This window comes from Mustela nivalis (assembly GCF_964662115.1).
Source record: "Mustela nivalis genome assembly, chromosome: X".
Classification (NCBI taxonomy): Eukaryota; Metazoa; Chordata; class Mammalia; order Carnivora; family Mustelidae; genus Mustela; species Mustela nivalis.
In genome coordinates, this window is record NC_139040.1 from 107,890,619 (window position 1) to 107,909,146 (window position 18,528).

The 18,528-nt window shown below is 36.8% G+C and overlaps 1 protein-coding gene across 9 annotated transcripts in view; it reads right to left on the bottom strand.

Moving 5' to 3' along the window:
* Nucleotides 1–872: 872 nt before the first annotated feature.
* Nucleotides 873–18,528, bottom strand: part of GK (glycerol kinase) — a 78,309-nt gene continuing 60,653 nt past the window's right edge. For 4 of the 9 annotated variants that reach the window (XM_082717928.1, XM_082717923.1, XM_082717924.1 and 1 more), the window contains 8 exons: nt 14,767–14,845; nt 13,638–13,734; nt 13,029–13,113; nt 12,149–12,269; nt 11,894–12,037; nt 8,837–8,917; nt 4,778–4,864; nt 873–2,921 (listed from right to left, as the gene is read on the bottom strand). In XM_082717928.1, the coding sequence (XP_082574054.1) occupies nt 2,911–2,921; nt 4,778–4,864; nt 8,837–8,917; nt 11,894–12,037; nt 12,149–12,269; nt 13,029–13,113; nt 13,638–13,734; nt 14,767–14,845 (705 nt within the window). In that variant the 3' untranslated portion in view covers nt 873–2,910. Of the gene's footprint in view, nt 2,922–4,724; nt 4,865–8,836; nt 8,918–11,893; nt 12,038–12,148; nt 12,270–13,028; nt 13,114–13,637; nt 13,735–14,766; nt 14,846–18,528 lie in introns of those variants that run through there. The other 5 variants (XM_082717930.1, XM_082717929.1, XM_082717927.1 and 2 more) reach the window with 2 other exon arrangements.

The window sequence follows — 18,528 nt, forward strand, 5'->3', positions numbered from 1 at the left end:
GTGCCGTCTACAGTTAACAACATGGTACTGTGCACTTAAAAATGCATTAGGAGGGTAGATCTCATGTTAAGCATTCTTACCACACACATACACACAAAACAAAGGGACACAAGGAAACGTGTGGAGGGCATGGATTTGTTTATTACCATGATTGTGGTGATGGTATAATGGGTGTTGGCATATGTCCCAACTCCTCAAAGTGTATACATTATATATGTGCAGTTCTCTGTGTATCAATTTTATAGCTCATTGAAGCTGTAAAAATAATGTTTGTACTTCTATTTACCATTAGGTAGACACTATGAGTTAAATGCTACCTACTCTACCATCAGTGCTGTTAGTTAACATCTTTTTCTGCTGGTTTCTCATAAATACCTAGCATTCTTCATTCCCAACATGATACAAAACACTCAGAAAGCAAAGAATATTGGGCGTTTCAAAAGAAACACTAAAAATTCGAAGATATTGTTACAGAAGCAAAGATGCATTTACTTGTTTTACAGATTAACTAAAGAAAAAAAGGTTGAAGTTTTGGCCATCGGGTTGAGAGAATCATGGCACACTTGACTCCCATCAGCAAACCCAGATAGAACAGAAAGAACCCAGTAGAAAGGCATGGCTAGCACAAGAGGCCCTAAGTGATCATGATTTCTGGCCTCACTGGTTCTTTTCTGGATGCTGAGATGACAGTGTAGTCTTTTCCAATAGAATGATTAAGGTGCTCACCATTTCAAAAACTACTTCTTAGGCTCTTGGTTAGTTCTTCAGAGTGTGCCTGATCAAGTGCTAACAGCTGAGCTTTATGTTTCCTGAAACATCCTTCTGGGTTTAACCTTAATTTTAAGTTCTAGTCTATAAATGAGAAATGCAAGTAAGAATGAGGGGTCAATTTATTTTAAGTCATTTTATCATTAAATACCAATATGCACAGTTTCAAACATTTATAAATATTTCAATTTATAGAAAATTAATGGAATCTTAAAATTATCTGCACAGTGATTTAACAATTATTTACAATTAACTGATTTTGTAGAAACATAATTATGTTTAAAAGTACCCTCATCACAAAGTAATAATTTCACAGTACCTTTCTATAATATTTTTGTCACTCAAGTGGCAGCTGTAGCAATAAAACCCAAGTAGATTGAATAATTTAGAAACAGCATTATCAGAATTGCAAATGCAAGCCACCATTAATGCCAAACAAAACAAGACCTTTTATACTAATATATAAATATTTCCCCATTTTCATCACTGGTTGAAAAAAATATTAGGAGATAGTATTTTATTTGTAGTAAACAGAAATTAATTTTAGGATTTTATAAAATTGACAGTAAGATGCTGGATTAGGTAGGTTTTTATAACATGTAATACTATTTTGAGAAATTCTTGGTTTCACTGGAAACCATTTCTAATTGCAAACCTTTCTTCAGTTGTATTAGGATAGTAACTGGAGATACGTCTCGTGATCCCAAATAGAAATTATACTTGCTTACAAGCAACTAATAACACATTTGGATACAAAGAGATTCTTGGCTTTATTCCTAAGGTTTTCTTCTACTTCAGTGTTTTTTGCTATCCCCTCTAAACAATCCCAAATATTTCTAAAATTATGTCAAAGGAAGATAACCGTATATGGACTAGTGCTTGTCTGAAAACAATATTTACCATAGTATTCCACAGTTTTGTCTTTTTCCTTTTTTTTAAAAGATATATATCCAGCTCAAACAATTAAATAAAAAGGCAAGGTATAAGAAATATAGCTGAAGTCACAATAAAGTACATTTTCTTTTATTGACTAAGAACATATACTTAAACTTTAAATGCTGGCTCTCTTAAGAAAAAGTTTCTCCTGGTAAATATGCATAACCGTTGCCCAAAAAGTATACAGTGATTTCCCCAAAATATTTATACACACAGTGGTCCACTTAAGACCAGCCCCATTATAACCTACTGAATACAATGTGCTCTGAATTTATAAATGGGCTACCCTCTGTATATAAAATATATAGGCATGTATGTTAGACACACAAGAAATATAAAAAGGAGAGATGAAAAGAAAAAGTGTTCTTCCCTGTAAGATCCAGACAGATATTCACTGTATTAGTGAGATCATGTAAAATGTACTCTTGATTTATAAATGGGCTGCCCTCACTATATAAAATATATATAGGCATGTATGTTACCATACAAAGTAAGAAATACAAAAAGGAGAGATGAAAAAAGAAAGGAAAAAGTGTCTTTCCCTAGAAGATCCAGACGGCAATTCAGTGAATGAGTGAGACCATGTCAAGTATCTGAAGAATTTCAGTTTTGGCAAATACCTTTCTGGAAAATGTCTAAGCTATGAGAGTACTCAATTTGCATTTTAAGAATTCCATAGAGGTGTCCATTTAAACATTTGGGGAAGATGTTGTGGCCTCCTTAATATGCAGAAAAGAGAACTTTTAGGGTCTGTTAAAAAGAAACGGAACAAAAAGCCACTCATTTTTAGCTGGTTAGTCATCACCCCTTAGTCAAGTGTGTGTAGTGCAGAGAACCAAATCCTAAGACCATCATCAGCGTTTGAGTGTGTTTGATGAAAGATTCCAATGAAATGAAGGACCTGAATTCTTCCTAGATCTCAGAGGGAATGGGGCAGGACACGATGGCAAAGGAGGGGTCAGCCCTCAAGGTGGCTGGTCCAATCTTAACTCTTGATGTTAAAAAACACACCAAATGTTTCTATAGCATTCTTTCTGCTGCATTTTCTTTATTTCAAGCCACAGGACTACTTGGAGGGTCATGCAGCAAGTGGCTTATAAATAAAATCAGAGTCTATGAATAGTGTCACCACATTAAGAGACAATCGCTGGATTCTCTCACTAGGCAAAGAGCTCGCATCTTTGGAATCCGTTGAGTTGGTATCATTTATGGGATACCTAAAACAAGGGACAAAAACCACATGTATCAGTAACGACATACATGCAATTTAGGAGTTGAGGCAATGAAGACTATTCAATCATTTGAGCTACACATTCCACATTATTTCTAACTACTGGCTTCAGTTAAAATGCAAACAAATGTAACTAGGCCAATTCCAAAATTAGCAAATATTAACACTATTGTTAATTGTTTATCAAGGCAAGCGATTGCCACTGTTCTCAAATCTCAGCATATGTTACCAAGAGAGAGAACCTAAAGATGGTAATCATATCCATTTGGGAGCCTAGGAATTTAGACACCTAATGTATCCCTTAGCTTAGAGATAAGATAAGCTATATGGCTCAATTCTGATAGAGAGTAGGACTTTTCATCCTCATGGTACCAAGGAGGAAACAGGAGGAAAAAAATCACTGAAAACATTCAGTTGCAATATTTTCCCGCCTTTCCAGACCATCATTATGTAGCAAAAAAAAAAAAAAAACTCGGGATTATGAAATAATGATATAGCATTTCCTGAAACAAGTCATAAGTTTCTTTGTAAACCTAAATTACTTATTTTTGGATTATCACAATATTTGGAAAATATTTTTGGATATTCATTTTGGAGATTTTGGAAGATTACAATATTTGTACTTTTCCACCAAACATTCCCAAGAAGCAGAAAGAAAAAAGACATCTATAAATTCTGTATAGACTTATGCATCCAGAAGTCCTTCATAAGGTGAAAGCACTAATACCAATATAAGGTACTGTTTTTACGAAAGCAGATTTGAATAAACTGATCCCAAATATGAAGGATATGGAAAATGGTAGTCTAGTTTTAAGTTCTCAGGCAAAAAAAAAAATAAATAAAATAAAAGATAATCTAATGTTCTGCTACTGTAAGTACTTTTCATTCCAAATTTACATATAGCTCTAAAGTAATGACGTCAAGTTAAGGCTTGCCAGATTTCTACAATCAGATGTTCCTTCCGTTATCAATAAAGTTTACATTTTACATGTTAAACCCAGGTCAACATCTAATTAATTATGAGAAATAATTGAGCTCTTTCTCTAATTATGAAAAAAACATTTCACTTTCTTGGTAACATATGGGACAAGTCATTGCCACATAAGCTCTTAAGCCTCAATTGGAAGAAAAATTGAGCTATCATCAGGAAAAGCTCCCCAGAACAATTATTACATTTAAATTATCACAGGTTATGCAATGTATTTCATAACATGCTAAGTAGTTTTATTTTTCTAATGAGCAGAAATTAATGTGCAAAAAATACTTCAGTTTTAAGTCTAACTCTTATTATTTTAGCAATCATTTTTAAAACTTCATCTCACAAAATATACTCTTTTAACTAAAATAAAAGAGACTATATATGTTCCACGATTTTAGAGTTTTCCAGAGACTCTGCTAACATACTCTGGTGGAAACTCTTAACCAGAACTGAAATACTTAGACTCGCATAGCAAGTTTTCTTGAGTTTAGAGAAAATACGTACGTTTGAGAGCCAATTAAACTGTCAGAAAATTATATTTGAACATTCATCTGTCACTCTGAAATTCTTTCATGTAAGCTTTCACAGCACTACTTTCACTTCTGCTTCCTGCCACAGCTGACAGCAGAAGGTAGCCCCTCAAAGAAACTGTCATTTACTAACAATAAAAGAATTAAGCAGAGCCACAGTCCTCAATTCTGACTGCCCTGAAAGATTAATTGGTCTAACAAATTAGACCTGTCATGGATTTTCCAGGTTCCTAAGCACAGGGAGAATGAAAAACACTAAACATTTTCTGCCAAGTTATACACAAATACATTAGTGCTAACTAATAAAATTGTCTAATTTAAAGAGTAACTGACCTGAGATGTACCTTGCTCCGATTAACATTACCATGCTACTCACTATAAAAAAGCCCAAGGGTAGACTACAGAAGATACTAGGGTCACCTGTGGTCATCCAAGTAGAAGGGAATTCCAGTCAAGCAAACCAAAAGAGAGACACATAATTACAATATTTGTGTTAAGAATCACATGACAGCAAAACAAAATAAGTTATAAAAATAGTATATTCATAAAAGCTAGCAGAGTTATTACTTCAAATCAAAAATATAATCAATCTTGAAGGCTTATGACAGTTAACAAACAATACGGATAGCATGCCACAGGTAGCCAAGAACATAATACATATATAAACCCACATAAGCCTTCCACTGGCAAAGCTGAAGAGAGCTGATGGAGAACTTTTTGGGAGGCTGTTGATTTTCGCTTTTTTAAATTCTTACCCCAAAGATACTAAATGAGCAACCCAATTCAAAGTAGAGATCCTTTAGCTATCATATTAGAGTTATATTGGTCTAGTGAAAATGAACTTCAAAGGCTATTTTTGCTAAAATATTGGGTTTTTTTCTTTTTTAACCAGAATGTGCTATGTAAGGAAAGGCACCTCACAATTACTATTACTGCCCCCCCCAATTACAGGGGTGCCTGACTGGCTCAGTCTGTGGAGTGTCCAATTCTTGATCTCAGGGTTGTGGGTTTGAGTCCCATGCTGAGTGCAGGGATTACTTAAAAATAAAATCTTAAAAACTAAACTGTATGAATCCATGTATTTTTAAAAAGATTTTATATATGTATTTGAGAGACAGACAGAGCACAAGCAGGGGGAGGGGCAGAGGGAGAGGAAGAAGCAGACTCCTCGCTGAGTGTGGAGCCCCATGAAGGGCTCTGATCCCAGAACCCTGAGATCATGACCTGAACTGAAGGTAAGCACTGAACTGACTGAGCCACCTAGGCAGACCCGAATTTTTTTAAATCCATAAATGTATGTATGTAAACTCTACACCCAACATGGGGCTCAAACTCATGACCCCAAGGTCAAGAGCTGCAAGCTCTACGGACTAAGCTAGCCAGGAGCCCATGAATCCAAATTTAAAAAAAAATTGCCTGAGAATATGGTTGTGCTGATATTTTCTAACCTAACTTCTGTCAAAATCTCTTCCTTTAAAGAATATTCTTTATACACATATGGTATTCTTTTTTTTTTTTTAAAGATTTTATTTATTTATTTGACAGAGAGAAATCACAAGTACACTGAGAGGCAGGCAGAGAGAGAGAGAAGGAAGCAGGCTCCCTGCTGAGCAGAGAGCCCGGCGCGGGACTCGATCCCAGGACCTTGAGATCATGACCTGAGCCGAAGGCAGCGGCCTAACCCACTGAGCCACCCAGGCGCCCCCACATATGGTATTCTTGAATTTAAAAATTATATATTTATATTATTTAATGTTCTTTAACAAAGAAGCATATTCAAAATTAACCTCCAAGTTTTAAGAATATACAACCACTGGATGAAAAGGTTTCACTGAAATGCAGCTAGTTATTTGCTATGGGCATAATTTTTTATATAAACTGATGATAGTCATTTATCTGCCTTTTCAGGAGAGGCTTTTTTTTTTCCCTTCACCACATATTTCTTTGCCTTAGAAGGCAGATTAAAAGAGGCATATAAACCATTTTCCTCCATTTTATCACTGCTTTTATTATTTTTCAGATAAAACCAAAGTTTCTTTTTGTTTCCGTATTTGTAGAGACCACATTTCGATTTGATTTTCAGAAAGGAACATATATTCTTGCTCCTTCAGAGCAAGGTATCTGTTACGCTAAGTTCTTTGTTTTTGTTTTTTTACAGTTAGGCTAAGTTCTAATCACTAATTTCCTGATATGGCTACAGCGAGTTTTAGTTTGCAAAGAAGACCCTGCATTCACAAGTCCTTACCAAATTAGGTGGTATTAATTAATTATTAATTTTAAATTGGTGTTGTACTATATATATATATATATATATATATATATATATATATATTTCAGTTAGGCAACAGGTGGCATTTATTTAATGAAAATATACCCCTTTTGGTCACACACACATACACACACACGTTATTTGATAGCTGTGCATTTTAAACCAATTTGATCTGTTTCCAAAATGTTGTTTTAGTGTGTCTGGAGTGCAAAGCCAAGCTTATCATTTATGATGAGCTCTCTCTAAAACATATCAGATTCTCAATCACTTCTACAACATTTTAAACACATGTCAAAATGTGTATTAAAAATTGTTTACAAAATATTCAAATATAATTAGAAATAAGAAAATAAATATGACTGATTTAAAAGTGGCGAACTGTTTTGGAAATTAAGCTAACATAGTATTTTCCTTAAAAATTAAAGCAATTTAAGGAGCATGGAAAGACCAGACAGCAATTCTAATATCCTTTCAAGATTATTAAAATAGGATTCTATCTGTACTCCTACTGTTATATATAGTTTACACTGCTTGAAGAAATACAATAAGCATGTCACTAATTGAATATAATTCTGAGTTTATTATAGAGCCTAGAGACTCAATATTATACAGTGTGTTTCAAAAATCTACTAAAAATGTCTTCAAACTCTTAAATGCACTGCAGTCTGAAACAAAAACAAATATGAAAAATCTACAACTCAACAGCAGAAACTAAAGAAATCGTGCAATTTCCTTTCATTAATTTTTTCTTATGTTTTAAATTCATTGAGAGTAAGGCAGACAAATTGAAAATGACCAATTGGTTTTATGGGAATTTTTCAATTAAAATTTGATCTTCAACTGCTAGCTAGTAAGAATGTGTGTGTGTGTGTGTGTGTGTGTCACACTGGGTGCAGGGAGGGACAAAGGGATGACTGTGCCATTTAAAAAATCCACCAAGTCAACGAAAACAGGACTCCACTGCTCATTAGCCACTGATTAAGGGCAACTAGAAAATAAATCAGGGTCCATGTTGTATCTTGCAAGCCAACTAGCACCAAGCTAGGAGAACTTATGATCAAGCAGTTTTGTTATAAAGGGTCTCAAAATCACAAAAAGCTTAGTAAGAAAAGCTTTGCCGCCAACTTGGAAAGAAAACTACACAGAACAAAAGATTTAAAGAAAAAAGATATTAAGCTTATTTCGGAGGGAAAAAAGCTTCAGGTAGGAACATCCAGGACTAAAAATACAGATCAGTGATCTGTGGTAATGGATGGTTCCAGAAGTATCTCCCAAAAGCCAAATACATTAAAAGTAATTCTATATGCAATTCTGGGTTGGAAGGCAGGTAATATTTCCTTTATAAACTCTTCTCCATTAAAGTCTATGTTTCAGTACATTATTGGACATTGTTCTATTTATTACATTCTAAAACTTCACTTAGCGAAAAATTTAAATATTATGGCATATTAAAGGAACGTTTAAATCTGTTTAATTATCAAGTACATAGTAAAGGCAGCTTAAGGCTGTCTATGACTGAATGGTTTACTTAAGCCCAATACCTTCCTACTTAAGTGACTGAAAAAAATAGTTTTCTATTTTCTGCCAAGAGTATTTCCCAATCTATTATGATACTTCTAATTTACTATTCGGTACATTTCTTCCTCTTGACTCCAATGAGTTCTCATAATGTACATTCACTAAGAACTTGGAATCAGCCTAGGAGGTAGAGAAATATATTCTGAAATTAACCTAAGTTTTGGTTGGTTCAGGCTATGAAGACAGCCCCCCAAAAAGGTAAAAGGAGACACTTAAGTGAAAAAAAAAAAAAAAGGAAAACTCTAATTGATTTTCTTTTTCATTGAGAAGAAAGAAATAATTTTACTTTTAGAAAGCTCAGTTACCCACTGAAGTACCAGGAAACTAATAAGGAAAAGAGAGGGCAGGATAGAATTAAGTATGTATCTATCTCATAATTTACATTTTATGTTTAGAACTTTAAAATGTTTTCAAAATGTTAGAAACTCCGGACATATGATAATACTTTTCTTCAGAGCAGCCTTACTAAGTGTAAATGGTTAGATACTTAAAGAAGTTAATTAACATACTAGGGCAAAGTGCAAGAATAATAAAAACATTTTTACCACTTTCTGAAGACTGAGTTGTAACCCAGCCCACTGACTTCATCACAGCTTTCTTCCATGTAGAGTAACGAATTTCACTTTCTAGAAATAGAAGGTAGGAAAAACACACATCTGAAAAGTAGTTTACAGAGATAGTCTAAGCACCGTACTTATGTTCACTCAGCATCTTCAACAAATTGTGATGCATTCAACTGGCATGGGGCTTTACCAGAACTCGGGTTTGGGAGAGATACCTGCTGGAAAATGGAGGGGAAATTCAATGTCGCACGCAGGGTAAAGGAAGACTGGGAGCCGGGCTACCTATGAAGACCAGGCAGGCCATTCACAAAGAAGGGGTGATGGATTGGAAAGGGATTCCCATTGGATCTGTTTGCTCTTTCTTGTGGGGAGGAAGCAGGGGAAGCCTGGGGTACAGGGAAGGGGTATACTATAATGTGGAAAGACTAGAAGAAGAATTATTAGTCGGTCTAGTCAAAGGACTTAGCAAGTATTGATTGCTCACAGGATTCAAACTGCATTCCTGCGAGACAGGATTTTTTTTTTTACCATGGAAATCCATAGTAAGAGGACTAAATAAAAATGGGCACCACTGGTGTGTCCATCCACATGTACTCCTCCTAGTAACAGCGAGGCATGCAGAAAGGTATCCCCATGAGGCTTCCTGGTCTTTCCAGAGCACCTGAAGTCTGTGACACCTGGGCAATACTGCTCCAGCATTACTCACTTCAGAAAGCTTTCCAGGGCCCCACTTATGTCCCTCCTTGGTCTTCCCACAGCACTTCCCACACATCTGAGGCTATGAGCCACCGCAGTGAACTGTCATGTCTTTATCTGCCTCTCCCAACATACTCGAGTCTCCTGAAGGGCATCTCTATATTCCCACATCAGGTCATTTTCTGGCCTGTATGGGGCTCTAAAAGAAGTTTGCTAGAGAATGAATTATTTATACCTAGGTACCCCTCTCACACGTGTGTGTGTGTGTGTGTGTGTGTGTGTGTGTGTGTTGTGCGGAGAGGAGTGGGGCAGTTGAAGGGAAGGACAGATGACGTGACTGACCAACTTGGGCTAAGGCCTTTAAAAAAAGGCAAAGAAGGCTATCCTCAGAAATCAGAAAACGCTTCTGCACAAAATTTCCTTGCTTTAAGAATAGGATTAGCATCGCAAGACCATATACTCACTCTAAATGTTGTTTATTTTTAAAAAATTCTTTTTTCCAGTGGTAGAAAATTTTTGGAGCCCCATTTAATCCAATATTAAAAAGTAAACATTACTTACAGATAGAGTATCAGATTTTGAAATACATTTCTACATCAAGTTACATGGTATACTCTCTGACTGTAAAATTACTAGTGTTACAATTTACTTTCTTGCATGTGGGAAGGACTAAAATTAAGCAGTGCTGGCTTAGTCTTCCAAAAAATTAAAGAGAAATGCATTTGAAATCTTATTTCCCAGTAGTGCAAAATCTACTTTGATACAATTTTATACATAGGTTTTTAAAAAGTTATAAAATCAAATTCAATATATATAAAGCCTTATTTTTGTATTCATGTTTATTTCCATTTAAGAAACGCACCACTGGGGGGAAAACATGCACCACCATATTTTAATAAGGTATTGGTCAGAGCCTGTGGCTTAGCTTAGCTGGTTAGGGCAGTGAATCAGGTATTTGAGGCTCATTTATTTACACTGTTGCCACTTAGGCCCGGCTAATCATGTGTCAAAACTAGCTGGCAGCCTCCCCAACATCCGTCATTTCCTGATTTGTTAATTTTAGCCATTCTGACTGGTGTGAGGTGGTATCTAGGGGAGCCCTCCTACACTGTTGGTGGGAATGCAAGCTGGCACAGTCACTGTGGAAAACAGCATGGAGGTTCCTCAAAAAGTTGAAAATAGAGCTACCCTATGACCCAGGAATTGCACTACTGGATATTTACCCTAAAGATACAAATGTAGTGATCCGAAGGGGCACGTGCTCCGAATGTTTATAGCAGCAATGTCCACAATAGCCAAACTATGGAAAGAACCTAGATGTCCATCACCAGATGAATGGATAAAGAAGATGTGGTATTAAAAAAAAAAAAAAAAAGATGTGGTATATAGCTACCATGGAGTACTATGCAGCCGTCAACAAAACTCCATGAAATCTTGCCGTTTGCAATGACGAGGATGGAACTGGAGGATATTATGTTGAGCAAAATAAGTCAATCAGAGAAAGACAATTAACATATGATCTCTCTGATATGAGGAAGTTGAGAAATAAGACAGAGAATCATAGGGGAAGGGAGGGGAAAATGAAACGGTGGGATTGGGAGGGAGACAAACCATAAGAGACTCTTAATCTCACAAAACAAAGTGAGGGTTGCTGGGGCGATGGAGGAGGGAATGGGGTGGCTGGGAAATGGACATTGGGGAGGGTATGTGCTATGATGAGTGCTGTGAATTGTCTTAGACTGATGAATCATAGACCTGTACCCCTGAAACAAATAATACATTATATGTTAATAAAAATAATTTTAAAAAGAAAGAATTAAAGAAAATACAAAAAACCAAGGGCTCCTCAAAAACAAAACAAACAAACAAAACCAACCAAACAAACAAACAAACAAAAACCTGGCAGACACCAAAGACATTCAGCTCCATGGCTCATCTATCTCCCTTCTTACTTTCAAAAAAGGCTGTGTTAGCAAGCTAGAAACAGTGTTATCTTCCTGCATGAAATGACTGTAAATAGAAGTGAATGGCAAAAAATGGGATTTTGGATGTTTTTTTAATAAGAAGGAACTATTCATATGCAGTGTACCCCAATATTCTTAGTAACCTATCTAAAACAGTAGCATTTGCTATTTTACTTAGTTTCTGAACTCATGTATAAACAGAAAGGCAAACTCTCTCTCCTTTCCATGGTATACCATTACATTTAAATTTAGAAGAAATTTTAAGTCATCTCTCCACCCAACATGGAATTCAAACCAATGACCGCCCGATCAAGAGGTGCGTGTTTCTCTACTGGCTGAGCCAGCCGGGCACTCCCACGTTTTCATTTTTTAAACATACCTTCAGCATTGATCTGTGGTTCAAACCGCTCCATTGTGACTGCTGACAGATCCTCGGGTTCGAGACTCCAAACGCCAACTCCTTCCGCGGCCCCCGCCGCCATGGCCGCTCCCAGGGCAGTTGTTTCCGGCATTGAAGGCTTCACTGAGGGAAGACAGCGACATCAACATCTTCGCAGTTACATATGCCTAAAAATACCAGTTCTTCTGAAAGAAACATTACTCTCAGAATGTAAAGGAATGAAGGCTTACTAACCTACTGGAATATACAGAATGTCTGCCTGCAGCTGCATAAGAATTTTGTTGTTGGTCATTCCTCCGTCTACCTGCAAATGACTGAGTGGAATTCCACAGTCGCGGTTCATGGCATCCAAAATCTTAAATAAAACGATGCAATAAATGTAATTAAACTACTCCTCCATGGTGACATCTCCGAAAATGGCAGTCTTCTACCCCAAAACCCTGAAGAGCTTCCCAAAGCCTATAGAATCAAATTTAGATTTTTTAAAAAAAATTTTAATAAACGTTATGTATTTATTTATTTGACACAGAGAGAAAGAAAGAGAGAATACAATAGGGCGCTGGGCAAAGGGAGAGGAAGAAGCAGGCTCTCCACTGAGCAGGGAACCCAACACACAGCTCGATACTGGGACCCTGGCATCACAACCTGAGCCAAAGGCAGCCGCTTAAGCAACTGAGCCACCCAGGCACTCCTCAAATTTCGGTGTCTTATTCTGGTCTTCCAAGCCTTCCTTCATACATTATACCACCTTTCTTCCTCACTACACCTCTACACCCACCCAAAGAGCCAGCCATGCCCAAAACCCCAACTTTGCACCCTGGTTTCTTGCCTTGATACCTATGTTTGTGCTACTATTTCCTTTACCTAACATTTTCTACTCAATATCCCCCCAACTGTAGAACACTCAGCGCCTGGCGGACGACAGGAACTCAGAAGGTCGTGACAGCTATGAAAAAGGTGAGAAACTTGTATTTATTAGAAGAGACCTTAGGAAGGCTTAATTTTTGATTAGGTATTTAATAATGAAGCATGTAATAAATTTCCAGCATTAATATAGAATTCGTTTGAAAGTGATAAAAGTGGACGAAGTACAAGAAAAAAAAGCCTTTATTACCTCCCGGGTTTGGAAACAAACAGCTTCCAATGCAGCAAAAGCAATATGGCATTTATTGGTGAACTGAGTAAGCCCACAGATGATCCTAAAAATACACACAAAGATTTTTAAGATTAGAGTGGAGCACACGAGTCATCAATCTGAAATGTCCTGAATATGGAAAGGTTGACATTGGTAGACAGACAAGGTCAGGGGGAAAATGCACATTAAAAAAAAAAAAACTGGACATAAACACTGAGCAGCTTAGAAAGTTCTTCTGGTCCACGATCTTGCATCCACACAGGAAAAAGTCCAGGATCCAAATGAACATAAGACAATAACGTAACACCAAATTAAAATTCATCTAGATGATGTCTTCTGGACACATGACTGGCAGAGGCCTTGAAGAAAAAAGATCGTTAACACTAACATGGCTGTGGCAGGGGCTTATTGTCAGAGGATTTCTAGCTTCTCGCAATTTAAAGGTTCTGAAATTAATGCTCTCCAAACAGAAAAGGTTTCCTCAACACTTCAGAATCTTTTGAAAATAGACAGGAAACTAGTAGCCAATTAGCTCATTTAGTAAATAAATCAAGACCTGTAAAAGGACACCTCATATTCAATTCTTACCCTCTTGCACTCGGCTCCCAGTAAGGCGCGTACAACCCCGAAAACGCGGGGACGAAGTAGCAGCCGTAAGAGGTACCTACTTCTTTAGCAAGTTTTTCTAGTATTAAAAAAGAGAGAGAGAAATAAAAGTCACTCTAAAATATTCTATTACTTTAGTCAATAAACACATCTGCATAAAAAATTAGGATCGGGCTTTTGATTTCTTATTCACTAGTACAGCAAAATGTTCCAAATGAAAGACATAAGCTAGGGGCGCCTGGGTCGCTCAGTGGGTTAAGTCTCTGCCTTTGGCTCTTTGGCTCAGGTCATGATCCCAGGGTCCTGGGATCGAGCCCCACATTGGGCTCTCTGCTTGGCAGGAAGCCTGCTTCCCTCTCCCCCTCTGCCTGTCTCTCTGTCTACTTGTGCTCTCTCTCTCTCTCTCTCTCTCTCTGTCAAATAAATAAATAAATAATATCTTTAAAAAAAAAAAAAGAAAGAAAGACGTAAGCTAGGAGCAACAGAAACAAACTTCCCCACGTTGAACACCTCCCACTACAGTGTAACCCAGGCGAAGAAATAAAGGAACTGGACTCATTTCATTCAGGTATTTTAACTCATTTCCAGTATTTCTAACTGGCTGACTACGACGTGAAGTAGCCTCCAGTGCAGCCCCAGTGAGAAGTTTGTTTCTGACTGTTTTACCTTCAAGCCGTCGTAAAGAACTAGATGAAAGAGTGAAGAGAGGAGTTCAAAAATAATTATCCATACCAAAAATAGTCATATTAATAGTTAAACAATAGGCACCAGGGTTTTACTGCTCAGTCTGAAACTTAAAGTTCTTTCTCATCAGGTAAATGTAACTGGACTACTTTACCTGCAAACTCTGGCCATCTTCGCTGTTCAAATTATGTGAGTAATTTTTATGCCCTACCTTGCCAGTTTATTAAGAGTCACCACTAATTATATCAATCTGTTGTTTCCTAAATCTTCACAAAATAGTCTTTTATGTATAAATCCAACTCATAATAGGAATCCGTATCATTTAATGTCACACATGGCTCAAAGTACAAGTACTAACAGAGTGCAAAGGTAAAATATTAAAAATTTTCATTCTTCAGATTCTAACGTTTTGTTAGAACATACTCACCGATTTCCTCTGAGGTCTTTATAATTCCAAGATTGTCTCTTAGCCAGCGAATAACAGCACCAGCTATAGCTACAGAACCCTACAAAAGAAAAGGAAGCCCAGAGAGAATGTATGTTACCACTGTAACATTACATGTATGTTACACTCCAAGATGGATATCATTTAAAAATGTGAACTCTGGTGCCTTGACAAGTATCATAAATGATGTCTACTACTGCAAACATAGTCTTACCAAGGTCATTAGAGAAGTTTTTTCATGAGAGAGGGCAAAGAAGTGAGCCCTCCAGCACACCCTTGAACCTATCCAATCTGCTGTTCTATGGATTGCTGCCGAACTATGAAGTAGATTATCACCCAAAAAACACTTCTGCCTCATCTCCTGAGTTATCAGCAGAGGCCATATTAAAAGTTTTTTTCAAAAACATTTCCTCTAACAGTATATAATGATGATGATGATATATTATTCATCATACACTACATCACTAAACTTTGATGTAGTTTTCCATGATTCATTGTTTGCGTGTAACACCCAGTGTTCCTAAATCAAGCAACAGCAACAAAAAAAAAGTGAGCAAAAAAGCTAACTACAAAGTAATTATTCAACAAAATCACTAAGGGATGGGAAGGTGGGGGAGGAGGCTGTGGCAATAAGTATGAAAACATACGATTTGGTGTCAGATGAACAGGTTTTGAGTCCAAACGCTAGTTTTTAACTGCTATGTGATCTTAGGCCAATTAGTTAGGCTTAGTGAGCCTCCATTTTATAACCTCTAAAATGGTGGTGACTATCAGAACACGTACTTAAACTACTATGACACTCAATATGAGCAGACAGGGGAAGGGTTATAAGTGAATGTAAGTATTAGCTTCATTAGTTTTCTATGTTAAAAAAGTATAATCCAAATTCCACTGACTGAACAATGGACAAATAAATCTAGTATATTCACCCAATGGAATATCATTTGGTCATGAGAAGGAAAGCAGCTCTGCTGTAACATGAACCTTGAAAATATTACGCCAAGTGAAAGGAGCTAGTCACAAAAGATCCGTAAGGTACACAATTCCATTTATATGAAAATGTCTGTAATAAGATACCACAGAGACAAAGAATAGATTAGTGGGTGCTTAGAGTTGGGGTGGTGCAGTTATTCTTTGGGGTGATAAAAATGTTCTAATGTTAGACTGTGGTGATGGTTGCATGACTCTGTATACTGAAAACCACTGAACTGTAGGCTTTAAAAGGGTGAATCATGTGATATGTGAACCGTATCTCAATAAAGCTATTATAAAAAGATCCTGGGTGGGGCCAAAAAAAAAAAAAAAGTACCAAGGGCACCCAGGTGGCTCAGTGGGTTAAAGCCTCTGCCTTCGGCTTGGGTCATGATCCCAGAGTCCTGGGATCGAGCTCTGCATTGGGCTCTCTGCTCGGCAGGGAGCCTGCTTCCTCCTCTCTCTCTGCCTGTCTCTCTGCCTACTTGTGATTTCTGTCAAATAAATAAATAAAATCTCTAAAAAAAATAGCTTAAAAAAAAGTACCAGAACAAACCATTAGGAATTTCAAAAAAGGTTTTTTGTTTCTAATGTTTCATTCATACAGATTATTAATGTAAATTACTTCCAGAGTCATCCCAAACCAAACATCAGGTGAGGTTAAGTACAGAAAGCAGAATGTTTCTAATCTGTTGCCTACCTCCCTGCCTCCAATTCAATTAACTAAATTACAGATGGCCACCCCTCCTTGCTGTCAACTTCCAGACTATAAACAAACTAGACGTGGAACACGATGACTGGTTCCAGCATTCATAGTTTCTGTGAGAAGCTATATGTTACTGCAAAGCGGCAGACTGCCACAGTCTTTCTCTTTATACAGCAGCGTTTCGTTTTAGCTATAAAAAAAATTACTGAGGAAGAGATCTGACATTACTGGGCAAATTTAACGAGGCTTTAAAAATGGGGAAAAGAGCCCAATTCAACAAATACCTTGAAAAGACTCTAACCCACTGTCTCTGTGGAGAAGTTTTCAATACACTCCCTAACTTTGATATGTCATATATGTGTGTACTTAGTGGAACCATCAAGGAAAACTAAAGACTTTAGAATTTTCCTCTCAAATTTCTTTTGGAAGCAAACAATTCAATGATAGTAGCTGTTAAAAACAAATAAATGTGTAAGATTTTCTAGACCAGCATTGTTCAATAGAAATATCAACTACATATGTCATTTAAATTTTGTACCTACCATGTTAATAAAGTAAAATGAGACAAGTTAAATAGTAATATATTGTGTTTACTCCAATATAGTAACAATACCATCACTGCAACATGTAATCAATATAAAAATTTTTGAGGTATTTGATTTTTTGATACTAAGTCTTTGAAATCAGGAATACATTTACACTTAACACCACATCTCAGTTTGGACTAGACACATAATCCTAGTGGCTTACTGTATTGGACAGCACGACTCTAGATGTAATTCTAAAAACAGGTGTCCCTTTCTCCTTATACTCTCAAAAGACACTGGGCCTAAACTGTATCTAACCAAGAAATGCAAATATTTTCAATATTTTTAGGCGAGTAAACTAATGAACTTCGAACAGCTGCTGGGCTACAAGTCTAGTGTAATGGTTTTGTGGTTATGAGCTAGTGGAACTTTATACTTTGGGAAACCAAATACTGATAAACCTCATTTCCACTGAAAAGGCAGTACGTTATATGCTTACTTTTTTTTTTTTTTTTTGGAGAGGAAGTAATTTGTTTTGGCAAAAGGAGTATCAAGGTTTTCATGAAAAGTAACTGGTCATGAGCCAGAGGGCATCACTTTGATTGAAACAAAAGAAAAAAATTAAAGCCACTCTCAAGGCTCCAGAAGAAAATTATTTTAAATTTGGTTATCAGGAGTATATAGATAGGAGTGTTTGCCTGTAAGCAAAAAAATAAACTCAATATAAGAAAATAAAAGGTAGATTAAGAACAGTCATCTGAAGTAAGAATGTAATTTTGGTACCTGGACATAATACATGGTATTAGCTAGCCTTCTAAACAATTAATAAAACTGAAAGAAACCTCCAAATTCACAAAAGATGTGGTCTTCTGAATTCAGAGGCAGGGGATAAAGTGGAAGATGGTATAATGTTTTCAAGAAGGAAAAAAGGGTACAGGAACAGAAGCCTAAAATGACAGATGGTGACAGTCTACTTGCTATCAAATAAGTTACCATCGACTACATCCTAAATATTAAGACCCAATACTTCAGTGTCTTGTCTACAAACATGAATGAACTCTCATTTGAAGGCTTGACCCAGGGAAAGGTGCATAAAAAATGAATAGCTGTACTCGAAGAAAGACATAATAGAAATGAGAAGGTGTAAAGAAAAATAAATGAAATGATGAATAGGACAAGAGGAATAAATAATTTAGAAGCTAGGGGTGCCTGGGTGGCTCAGTTGGTTATGCATCTGTCTTCAGCTCAGGTTGTGATCTCAGGGTCCTGGGGTGAGGGACACATAGGGCTCCGCGCTCGTGAGGAGTCTGCTTGTCCCTCTCCCTTTGCCCTTCCCCGCCCTACTCGGGCGCTCTCTCTCTCTCTCTCTCTTAAATAAATAAATAAAATATTTTTAAAAACAACTAAATACATAGCCTGTTAATTGGAAGGCTAAGAAACAGGCTATCAGAAAAGCAGATTAAAAATAATGAAATAGGGGGCACCTGGGTGGCTCAGTGGGTTAAGCCTCTGCCTTCAGCTCAGGTCATGATCTCAGGG